This window comes from Teleopsis dalmanni, chromosome 1 (genome assembly GCF_002237135.1).
Source record: "Teleopsis dalmanni isolate 2A chromosome 1, ASM223713v2, whole genome shotgun sequence".
Taxonomy (NCBI): domain Eukaryota; kingdom Metazoa; phylum Arthropoda; class Insecta; order Diptera; family Diopsidae; genus Teleopsis; species Teleopsis dalmanni.
The window spans coordinates 59,518,755-59,532,227 of record NC_051846.1 but is presented as its reverse complement, the minus strand read 5'-3'; the positions used below and the strand labels follow the sequence as shown (position 1 = coordinate 59,532,227).

General features: G+C 27.9%; 1 protein-coding gene across 1 annotated transcript in view; it reads left to right on the top strand.

Moving 5' to 3' along the window:
- The window catches only part of LOC119669377, a 41,980-nt gene extending 34,832 nt beyond the window's left edge, over positions 1-7,148 (top strand). The window contains exon 3 of the mRNA XM_038079236.1: positions 6,109-7,148. Coding sequence (XP_037935164.1) covers positions 6,109-6,262 — 154 coding nt within the window. The 3' untranslated portion in view covers positions 6,263-7,148. The remainder of the gene's footprint in view (positions 1-6,108) is intronic.
- Positions 7,149-13,473: the final 6,325 nt, after the last annotated feature.

The window sequence follows — 13,473 nt, the reverse complement described above, 5'->3', positions numbered from 1 at the left end:
GCAAAACCTTATGTTTTTGGTTCAAGTTTTCTACCAAATTTTAGGTAGAGTAATAGCCCCAGAATGTTTCTTGTAAAAGACCGGCTAAATAATTCTTAGAAGAAAATATTCGTTTTCCTACAGAATTTATTGTGAATAACGGCAAACTTATGTTATAAATTATGATTTGTTAAGACAGTCTCTAGTTTAACATAAAAGTACTATAAAACTAAGAGATACACATTCGTAGGTTTTTGAGAAAAACTTGGATATATTTTTTAAAAAATCGAAGTCTTTATAACAACTTGACTGAAATGGCACTTGTTGATTTCATTTTATAAACAAATTTTTAAAAATTGGCTTATTCTAAAAACTGGAGTCAATTTTTAAATAAGTAAATTTTTTGAATAACCATATAACTGTTTAGGATACCGTTAAATATACATCAACAGAGGTCTTTATAAACCTTGGTTTAATTGGTTTAAATATCCGTTATATCATTATTGGACTATAACTGCCAGGAATTAAATCATAATCGTGTATGTTAACACGCAAACTCCACATACATTTAATTCGATTAATATATTATAAATTTACAGTTTTAATAATTTTTAATACATATTCATAAACAAAGCTTACACTTTCTTGTTGTGTTATTAATTTAAATTAATGCATAATCCACAGTTGCAATATATAAATTAACTTAATTATTGTAAATTATTAATTATTGTAATCTACGTATTGCTGCTATAAATAATATTGCCAATATGTATTAGTAATATACACAGGTAATATAATCAGTATATAAGGGAAATATATATGTGTAATATATATGGGCATTATATACAAAATATATGGGTAATATAAATGGGTAATATAAATGGGAAATGCATATGGGTAATATGTATTTTTCTTGCAGTAGGTAGAAAGCATCGAAAACCACAGTGTAAGACTTTAACCCACCTCTTAGGAATGAATGGAGAAGATTCTACAGCAATGTGGAAACCTCATTCCTTAATATCTTAATACCTAGACTTAATACCTAGTGAACCTATCTAAGCCAGAAAGCAAGAGCATGAATTAAGTGGAAGGGGTAATAATGAAGAGAGTGGGGTTACGGCTAAATAGCGGGGGTGGGGTCAGTGATAAACTTTGTGACCGGGGTCACGAAAGCCGCGGTTGTAAAGGGGAATAAAGAGAGGTCTTCGTCGAAATAATAGGATAGGTACTGAGGAGGTTTAAAGCGTAAAGCTAGAACAAGGTCTATTGGGAGGGTATCTGGACTAGAGACGTCAGGAGGGAGATCATGGACCAATATGTATACGTAATATAATACAACCAATATATATAGATGATAGTATGCAGATTGTATTCTTCAATTCTTAATTAACTTGTAATTTTTAAATCTTAATTTTTTATTTAATTCTTTATTCTTTGAAATTTAATTCTTATAATTTGTTATAAACTACTGTTACTGTTGATTAGTAATCAATAGTAATAGTAGTTTATAACAAATTTGAAATATAAGTGTGAGTAATATACCCTTTCTCTTTTAGTTCGATACTTAAAGCAAAATTTTATAAGATTATCGAAATTATTAATTAAATTTATAAGAATAATTTACCATATCTAAGCAGTCCAAAAAGAATTATGTCTTTTTTAAGATTAATTACTTAGCAAATAATCGTATATATGATTTCAGAAAAAATTATACGGATTCTTGCAAATAGTCATTGTTCTATGAAAAGAGAATAATTAGAAATACTGCCGTGTAGTTTTTTGTTGAAGGTCAGGAATTGTAATTTTTTTTTACCACTGCCCTAGGTTTACCAAAGAAAGAGCATGAACAGCTCTATTAAAAAAGGAACAGTAGCAAAATATAAAGAATTAATTTTAATAGTACAATTAAAATTTTATATACTGTTATATACCAAATTAATTATAGATAATGACACATACAAGATATTTATATAAATATATTTATATATATTATATATATTTATAAATATTTATATATATTTTATATATATTTCGTACATATTGTTGGTATTATATATAATTCAACTTTTACAAACTTTGATATTTAATTTAAGTTGAAAATGTCTGAAAAGTCCAATTTCACTTTTGTAAATACATTACTTCAAAATGTTGATTTCATACTGTGAAACAATAGAATCCTGTAGTTTCTGTCATAAACAAAATTAATATTTTCAAAACATAAAAGCTTGACTTTATGGAAAAGGTGTGTTCAAGATACTTTGGGAATGAGTTCAATTTTGCTTTTCACTGCAATTCAATCCAACCACTTGGAGTGGAAACTTTGTAACTTCTCAAAAAATTCAATATTACTATATACGTTATGAAATGTTATATTTTTAAAATATAAATAATTGAAGATTAGTCTGACTGAGTATCTTATTTGTGTAGAAATCTTCTATAGGATTTATAAAAAAAACTATTATGACTTGTAGCTTTTTATACGTATCCAATGAAGCTTAGATAGCACTTGAGTATTAAGATTTAATTTTTATTTTATTTTATTTTATTATATTTTATTTTATTTTATTTTATTTTATTTTATTTTATAATATTTAAGTACTTGTTAAATATTTTTAGTATTCATTTTATTTCAGAAGAAGACAATAAAAAATAAAATAACTAAAAATTTATATGTTTTTAAAAAGATGCAGTTTGGTTTTCATTAAAGTCCTTTCTATTACTTTCTACAATATTAGAAATGTTTTCTTCTTAAATTTCTATTATTAAATTTTATTTCCAGGTACTTCAAATGTGTCATATGCAAATGCACAAAATTATTTTAGAAATTTATTTTTGTTCATTTCTGTTGAGATGCAAATGTCGTGTACTTTACACATGAGTTTGCCACTTTATATGGTCAAAAGAGTCAAGTAAGTTGTGAAAGGTACGAAATATAATATTTTGTGATATTTTGTGTGCGAAAGTTGAGTAATTTTGTTACTTTTTGTTTTCAAATAAAATATGATTAAAGTTTTTGATTAAATTTGTCCCCAAAATATAATTCAATTTCAAATTAAGTTAGATTACATTGAGTTCATTTGTAGTAAGTGCAGGCAGTCGTCTTTTACTGGAATCGGTTTGAAAGCCAACAATCAAAATAAATCCACATTTTGAAAAAGTTTTAAATAAGAAAATTATTTTAAAAATTTAGTTATTATAAAACTCAAAATTAATTAAAAGTTGGAGTTATTTTAATCACTCCAAGTTCTTTAACTCTTAATTGGACACTACACAAACAGGTTTATGTCAAGTTTAATATATTGGAATGGAAACTTGTAATCCAAAAACCTGCAACAGAAATTTTTATTACAAGTTTTTAGCAACTTTGGCAAACTTTGTTGCTAGTAAGAAAGTTGGCGATGAGCTTTATCACGACAATAATATAATTCTGCGAATCAACATCTTGAGAATGGATGAATCTGCTCCAGCGCGAAAGGTATTTGAAGCAGTAGTTGAACGAAGAAGACGTAGAAATAGACTCTATCTCCGGTAGAGTGATCAAGTTGAGAGAGCACTAACGCACCACTGCACTGCACTCAAGCACTGAAGAGACATGCTACGTTAGGCCGAAACCCAGTAACGAGTTGTTATGGCGACATAAGTAAGTGAGAAAATGAAAGCATATACGATCTATCCAAAGATTCATCAAAGTAGACACTGTATCATTTAAAAAATTGAACGTCAACAAAAGTCACTTTAAAAACTAAGTTACACTGAACTATACCAGTAAATTGATCTAACAGGAAAGGATCCCTTCACTAAGCTTTTCTTTCTTTAAGTACTTAGAGAAGAGGAGCATATACCTGCTAAACAATTGGATTTAATAACAAGAATTGAAGTGATAGATCTGTTACACTTCAATTATCAGATATAAACAATTGCTTTTAAGAAGCATGTTAGTTCTGCGGTTAAAACTGTCATAAATCGACGAATGCAGCTTTTATATGGAAGGAACATCTATATCTATATTATACTAATCTAATAACCAAACATCTCATTAAATATTTAATTAAATGGTTTCAAATGATAATTTGATAATGATATGATAATTTAATTTTTAAAGCCAATCTGCACAATTGCCAAAGAAGATTATTATTTAAAGTTTAGTACAATAGATCATAATACATTTAGTAGAGTTTAAGAAATGAAACAAGATTTAAGTATAGACCAGGACTATTGTTTAAGCGAGTTTGGTTGTATGACATTGAATCTTTGCTATCTTTTACATTAATTTTTCGAAATAATCACTTTTGACTTCAATCTGCATACGTTTTTCTTTGTGTTCAAAAGTACAGCGTCTGGAGCTGGGACAGGGACAGCCTCATAACCATATCATGTATACTTCTTTCTTTGTGCTTAAAACTTCAACTTTTGAAGCTTTGTCTAATAACTTACCAATTCATTACACCGTATTTTTTACACTCTGAAAATATAACTCTTGCGTTCTCATTTATTAGATGTTAAGATAATATCTGCATTCAATTGAAATTTCTTCTCAACAAAACCAGTTTTATAAATGGTGATAAAAAATCAGAAAAGGCTTAATCAGGTCGATACCATAGATGTGCTAACACCGATTATTTCTGTAGAAGTAACTGCTAATGTCTAGACTAGTATATTGTCGTAGCGCAACCAATATATTTCTTTCGCGGAATGCGAACTTTTTGTTTAATTTTATCATATAAGAAGTCTGAAAGTATCGTTAAATATTGTCCTATTATTGGACTATATTTTTCGGAATATTGATTAATTAACAGTAACAACAGAACTTATGTTATATGTATTCGCACTCCATTGAAAAAAAAGTAAAGCATTCCCTATCTAACTGTTGGAATGACATTGTTGTAGTACGATGTTGGAAGTACCTGTTGAATTCCATTATTCGACTGCCATTTCCTTTTTAGAGTATAGTGATGTATACTGTTTGATCTATAGTTGTAAATCAAGGCGTTCTTTGGATTATACTGTTTGATGTGTGAACTCATAAAACTCTGGAAATGATTACTCTGGTAAATAATTGACCTAATCCGAGTAAACACAGGATTTAGCACAAGATAGATTTTTGATAAATAAAGTCTTTTGCTATAGTTACTTTTCTGAAGTAAACAAAAATCTACAATATAGATTACTTAATTGTACTGCTAATGTTAAGCCATTGTAAATTTTATTACTTAAATTTTTTTAAGCAAATCCGACTCTCTTTGCTATGCAATTAAGAACTCCTTGATATTTTGGCGTGTGAACTCACCATCTAGCATAAAATGGGTTGGGAAGCATTAATGCTGGTACACATAATAGCTTTTTATAACTAATTTTTTAAAGTAAATGAAAACACACAACTTAATTTGCTCTATTAAACCGGATCATTTTAGCTGTTGAATTAAAAATTTACTAATGATTTTAAGTCTATTTTGTTGTTATTGCTATTCAGAATACATTTTGCAGTGGCAATTTTATTGAATTATCAATTTTTAAAGCTCGAACTCTTTTCAACGTAGAACCTTGGCATTTAGTTTGAAAGCAACGACTGAGTTACATTGCAATTAGTTTTTATATCTGTGCAATTCATTCTTTGATATGAAATACTTGTAATTTTTTAAAATTTGTTACTATGGTCGTATGCTGTTTGTTGAACTAATGTTGAAACTTTAAAAAAAATGCAATAAAAAAAAATTTTATTAAAGAAAATATTTCAGTATTTTGGCTTTTAAAATGAATATTCACTAGGATTATGCATTAATATGGAAAATACTTCATCCAAGTAACAAGTATTTTTGCCCTCGTGAATGAATTTCTCTTAATTCCCATTGAGGTTCATGATTTCAGTGCAACTGCAGATGAATTATTAAAATATTATATTTTTTACATTCCATAAGCTTTTCGGTGTGTAGTAAAAATTTTATGTTATTTTGTATTTTACTACTTATAAGTTATTACGACTTAATCCGCTTTTTTTAAATGCAACTTATGATTTTTTTTTGTTTTTGTTATATTTTTAATGCTTTGTTTGTGCTTTTATTGTTGTTTCCTTTCATTAACATTTTTTATTTTGTTTTTCTCTTTGTTTTTGTTTCTCTTTTTCATTTGTAGAAACTACAAAGTTCAATCAACCGGTATGAAACAATGGTATTTGCTGTCTCTTTTCATTGGTGATGCTGTGCGCGATGTTCCGTTATGCAAGCACCTGGCTAAAAGAATGCCATGTCCAGGCGTTGGACCATTGCCACCACCACAACCACGCTAAAACGTTAAGGACTATAAAGAACTTTGCGTTATAAAGGAGTTGGAGCAAGACAAAAGCAATTTTCCTATTGTAAAAAAGGGCTCATTTTTTGCCTTGTGTATTTTAAACGCTTGCTTTCCTTTTTCATTAACTTGTTAGATTTTTTCATTTATGTCATTTATGTTTTATGTATTTATATTATTTCATTTTTCCTGATTTACGAGAATTTAGCAAACAATTGAAGAGAATGGGGGGAGCGACAAACAAGTGTAAGGATTGTTCTTGAAACCTTTGTTTATCTGTGGTTTTTAGTTTAGAAGTGCTTTGTGCTAAATAATATTTATAAATATATATATATATTTTACTTTATTTATATCCATTCAATTTATAAATCTTATTTTATGTTATTAACTTTAATGAGAACAATACCTAAATGTAGCCATTTTGCAGTAGAGAATATATCTTTACGCCTTTCAGGAACAAATGTGTACATACTCTCACATATTCACACAAAACTATTACTTTTAAGATCAAGGCCCAACCATATAGTATGAAAACAGTAGTTACAATATAAAATGGACAATTCTTGGACAATTTAACGGTCTGCATGACATGTCTTCATGCTTTTGACTAGAAAGAACATAAAACTTTCAAGACCATTTGTCATTTGACTGCTTGTATAACCTGACCTTTAGGTGTCTGTTTATGGCACATTTTTGTTGGTGGACATATACAGAATTTGTATGATCTAATGCACTTGGAGTTCTCGTAAAGGCTATAAGGTCCAATTTATAAACATGTAAACAGAATTTTTGTAACATTGTGTTCATTCTCGTATATCAATCATTATCTTTACATTCACGTTTCATTATTCAATTTCCATTTATAACTGCATAAAGTCATTTATTTTTTAAACTTACCTATCAAAACTTTTTATATTTTTAAATGCAGTTTTAATATTTTTCTTTATTTTCATTACCTCATTTTGATAATATTTAACACAAACATTTTAAGAGCATATATGTTTATTTTAATATTATTTATTTCATTTATGAACATCTTTTATTTGATTAAAAAAAATTTATTTTATATGCACTTCATTGTTATTGTTGTTGTTTAAGTTTTAAAAATTATTATATTCCAATTAAGAATGTTAAGAAAGAATGCTTTAAATAAATGTACAAATTTACAATATCATTGGTTTTTATATATACGAACAGTTAAGTTGCAATCAAATTTTCAAAATCAGTGAACCGTACCTCAAAGTATACTATCAGATGTCAATAGTTTATTGATAAGACAGCATGACAACATCTCTTCTTCATTATTTAAGTACCACGGTGAACTTACAGTCTTCAGTCTGCAGGAATGTCAGATTGATGTGGCCCACTTGTCATAAAAGACTCTTATACCAGCTAGTTTAAATAATCCGTTTCTTTTTGAGTACTTTTAATAGCAATAATGTTCGATTGTTTAAAAGGAACTCATACAAAGATATGAAATGAGACAGCAAATAGTCTAAATGCTTCAATATTTAACCTAACCAAAGTGTTCATAAAGTTATTAATATACTTTTATGCGAGAGATAGGTAGGTATATTTTAACCTTGAAAGTTCTGAACGACTCAAAACAATAAAATATACATATTAACATATAGCCAGAGATTAGTAAAGGCTCTTAATTTAGGTGACACCAGTGAATTAAGATTCTGAAATTATAATTATATTTCACAAAAATAATGAAAAATAGATCCTTTTAAAATTTATAGTATATCCGGTAACAAAGTTAAAGACACACTCGCTAGGAAAAAGACAACCTCGCTGCTTGTAGGCCTGAACCCATTCAGTGGCTTGATAGAATGTTATTTCTTATCAACCATTCATAAAAAAGAAGAGAAACAAATAAAGCTATACATAATGTACTAGGCCTGTCAGAATCAAAATCGCTCATAGAGACTTTTAACCCAGAACGGTTTAAGGATTGTATGCAAATAACTAAAAATAGTTTAAAAATCATTACAGGAACTGTGACAAGACCTTGTAGGTTTGTAGGACTTACAGAACTGAAAATTTCCTTCAATAAAAGTTTTTAAAGTTTTATAGGGATGAAAATGAAACCTCAAAGCACTTGCTGGGAATTTGCCGACACTGTAGCATAAATGAAAGAAATACCTAGGTGAAAATCTCATATCGGACAAAGAAATAAAATTCTTTAACACAAGTTCAGTATTGTACTATATAGAGGAAGTTTATGTTATGGTTCTATAGATCTAAGGCAAGTTGCCATAACATAATAATAATAATAAAGATACTAAAGTATTGAAACTAAAAGTGCTAGATCCATCCATGAGCGATCCATAACTAAATGACTAATTTGCTTATAAACAGAATAACAAACAGCTTATATTACTAAACCGGTACATACTGTTATAAAGGATGTATGTATGTGGCATATCTACTCTCCGATGTCTCCTTTACGGCTTTATAGCCATTGCGAATAAACTTTTCACAATAGTTTAAAGGGTAGAGCAAGTATATACATTTTTTTTCACTTTTATTTATTACGAGTAATTGTTATTTCATAATAAATACGAAATATAAAGGAATATTTAATAATACATATTAAGTAACAATATTTAATAACATATAATAAGATAATTAAAAGATTTTGTTCTTCAAAAGAAGTTTAAAATTATTGTGTTGTTGTAGTTGACTACATTTAAACTATAGGAAATATTAATTATTAATTAATAAGTAGCTTAAGTCATGCACGCGCTTACAATTATTGTACACCATAATTATAAATATATATAACTATACAGATATATTTCTATATAATTATTTCCCATATAAATGTTACGAATGCTTTTCAGATGTTGTCACATATATATGTATGTATATATAATTCTATCATATATAAACATAGCCAAAGGTTCGAAGTTGTCTGACTCTTTCATCAGTTCGATTGTTGTAACAGTTAATCTTGCAATCATTGCATTAGCACTATTTATAGTGGAACAATAGTGGAGCAATGTTGTTCATTATTCAGTACTAAACATATTATTTGTATTAAAAGAACTATAATCTGAAATATACGAGGGCGGTTTGATAAGTCAGTGACTTTTTGAATTTCCCGCGCTGTTACTCCAAATGCAACAGTGCTACCGTCAGCTGTAATCTATCAGTGGGCAACTTTTTAATTTTGAGCAAGCTACGACGTTCAGTTGGTGTTTGATAGTCGTTCAAAGTAGACAACCTCATAAATTTTTACGAGGTTTTTTTACGTGATTTTTCACTTGTCTAGTCACAATGGCCAAAATCCACGAATTGGGACACGAACTGCTACCCCATCCAGCATATTCTCTAGATTTAGCCCCCTGCAACTATTATCTGTATTTTCTGAGCGGTAAGAAGTTTGGATCGAATGAAGAAATCATTACCGAAACAAACGCATATTTTGAGAGCTTTGAGAAAACCTATTATTTGAAGGGAATAAGAAAATTAGAAAAACGCTGTACTAAATGTACGAGCTAAAGAGTGATTATGTAGAAAAATGAGATGTTTATTTGCTGAAAAAAATTTGTTTTATTCAAAAAATCAGTGACTTATCAAACCGCCCTCGTACATTCACACACAGATATTTATAAATTTTTTGTATTTATTACAAAAGTATATTTTGAATTACAAAATTATTAACACAACGAATTGGTTATGCTGACGAGTTTAGTTTCTTGATTACGTCTGTACTCGAATATAAAACAGAGTTTCTCAGTTTCAGTCTTAAGATACATTCGAATGTTAGTTATTTTCCAAATATTATTTTTATGCATTTAATACGATTCAAAAAGAACTTATAATTTGAGCAAAGAAAAATATTTTTTCTTCATAAAACTGATCAGTGACTTTTATAAAAAAATATTAAAATAAACAACCAGTCTTTGCTGTCGTAAATATGCTGAGCTTGAATGCATATAGTATCTGAAAACTATTAGTAAGTTGAGACATAGCGTGATAAATCAGTAATGTTGTAGTTTCCAAAAAAAATATACATAAAATTTTATCTCTATTGAGTCTTTGAAATACATATGTATAATAATAAGAATTCAAATTGTGATGAACTGTTTTCAACTTAAAAAATACACAGTAACATACATTAAGACCGAAAAGTTTTCGGAAATTCTCATTTAAAATTCGCGCGCTGTATATTTTTCGATATTTTAAGTTTATGTAGTTTGGCAGCACTGTCCTTAATTACTATGCCAAAAATGAGCGCGATCTGTCAGACAGTTCGTTTACGGCAGCTGTTGAAACCAGTTCACCTCAGTAGGGCGTTGCGAAAAAAACAATGGAAAAAAATATTGAACAAAGAGTTTGCATCAAATTTTGTGTTTCGAACGAAATTTCGTGTGCAGAATCGTTGCGAATGCTACAAAAGGCTTATGGGGAATCAGTTTTATCGAAAACTCAAGTTTATGAGTGGTACAAAGCCTTCCAGGACGGTCGTACGACCGTCGAAGACATTTCGCAACGCACTACTGAGGTGAACTGGTTTCAACAGCTGCCGTAAACGAACTGTCTGACAGATCGAGCTCATTTTTGGCATAGTAATTAAGGACAGTGCTGCCAAACTACATAAACTTAAAATATCGAAAAATATACAGCGCGCGAATTTTAAATGAGAATTTCCGAAAACTTTTCAGTCTTAATGTATGTGTGTAAATATGTATATTTTTGTTATTGTTTATTGCAAATTGATTTGATTAGCAAAATTCAACAAAAATAATTTTTAAGAAATTGGAAATGTTGAATATATGGTAAACAATAATTGCATTATCGATACTTTGAGTCCCGCAAGACAACCCGTTTTACGTTGACATCAAAACTCTAAAATGTAAATAAACATTTCAATATTTTAGCACTCAATAAATTATTTTATTTATTTATTTTCTTTGGAGCTTTGCTTTTTTTTGCGATCAACTGTTGTTCTATGCAATGCATTATCTTTTTGTTGCCGTTATTATTTCAAAATAATTAAAGTTAATCTATACTCATTTAATCTCCTATGCAGTTTAAAACTGCTGTGATAGCTGAAAGGTGGTTTATTCACGACTATAAAAAGGTTTATTTGTTTTTTTAATAAGTTTAGATTTATTATTATTTCAATTGTGTTATAAAAATTTTATGGCTGAGTACGATTTTCATATTTTCTAATAAGGAACTACTAACTTAATTTAATAAATAATACAACAAAAGTTTATATGAACTGTTAACATTAACATTCAATTAACAGAGTCGGCATAATTAACATTATTGCATTAGTCAACCAATAACAGTTTTACCAGTTGGAGATCGAATAACAGAGACTTCAAAGTAAAGAGGCGTTAAAAATTCATAATAAAAACGCTATTGATGTGAATAAACGATATGTGATGCATTTGGTGAGTAAATAATTTATTTAATTTTTAAATTTATTTTATTTAATTTTTTTTAATTTATTTCTTTTTAACAAATTTATCGATTATTGAATTCTTTATGAAATTAAAACTTTGAAAGAGTATAAAATTCTTGGAAATTGCCGCTAAATATCACAGAATTATACGAATTTCTTCCGTATAGAACCACAGAAGTTCTTTACAAATGGAATTATGAAGCTATCCAAAAAATGGCAAAAAATTAAAAATTGTAATAATCAATATATACCTAACTAATTTGATTTCAAAAAAAAAAATATTTTGTTCGAAAATTTTTCAAAAAAGCTGTGGATACTTTTTAATATCAGTTACTGTTTATTTACATTTTCTATAAAAACTGCCGGGATTTAAAGAAATGATCAAACAATCAAAATTTATATTGTCAACTTCATGACATTATTGGATAGAAGTCCTATCGATTTCCTATCCAATACTACATATCAGTGGTTGATCCATTCGTCAATATGTTTTTTGTTCGACTATCAACTCTTTTTGAAATTTTTGTTTTAGATTTATATGGTGCGAAATGAAAAATATAAAAAACTTTTGAATAAAATTTCGCATGGTAACATCGTGTGGTATTGTCAACTTATATAAATAATGTTTCTATATCTTTTAAGTCTGTTTTTCAAATAATAGATTTTCTTTAATTTTAACAGATATCCTATGTAAGTCTCTGAACAATAGACATGTTCACGCAACATAATAATTTTATACCGATATTTTCTTCATTATTCGGACATTAAAAAATTTTTTGAACTAAGAAATATACTGTTTAGCATTCAAAATGTTTTAATTATTTCTTATTCTTGTTGAAATTGAAATTTATTTTTAATGTTCAGCTTTATGTGTTGTATAGTTCAGTGAAGGCTCAGTTCTACGAATAAGATATAAACCGCACGTTCAGTAGATTTTATATTGCTCTTTAAGTTGAGACAGACTTACATAAAAATGATTACGATTTAGTATAATTAATTTTGGTTTAGTATAGTTGTAGATACTCTATTAAGATATGTGAAAATATTAAATTAAAATTCAATAATTCAATTTACTTTCAAAAGTTATTAATTAATAATAGTAACATAATCAATTTTAACAAATATACAATAGCAATTGCCACAAGCAGTTGCAATACTATTATTCAACTAATCCTCGAAGTATGTTACGAATAATTATTAAAGCACTATTTTATTTACGATATTAGTTTATCGTAAATTAGTTCATGTACACAATTGGTCAAATTGAACGAATTTACTTAATTTATATAACATATGGTACATAATATACAAGTATATAGATTGTAATCTATTATAATTATGTATAGTAATTAACATATATCAAAAAACGTCTGTTGATGTTACTTACTTTACCATTTAAAGTCATTAAACTTAGCTCATTGAAGTTCTCAAAAGCGGATCCAAAATTTATAATCTTATACTTAGCATATTCTCTTAATAATTTAACCTATGAAAATATATAATATTTAATGTACTGATATCAGATATTATGGTGAGGTGTTGCACTTTAATTAGTTTTTATCTGAATTATCAACACATGACAACACTACAGGACATTAAGTTAGAATTTTAATACTAGAATTAGATTGTTGAAACTGTGCGTTAAGTTAAGTAATTTAAAATTTAATATTTTTCAGAAGGTCATAGGACGGTACAAGAATCTCTGTGAAATATAGATCGTATAATTGTTTGCAGTGTAATTTTTTCACACTTTATTAGTCTACGTCAGTTTTAACATGCCTTCA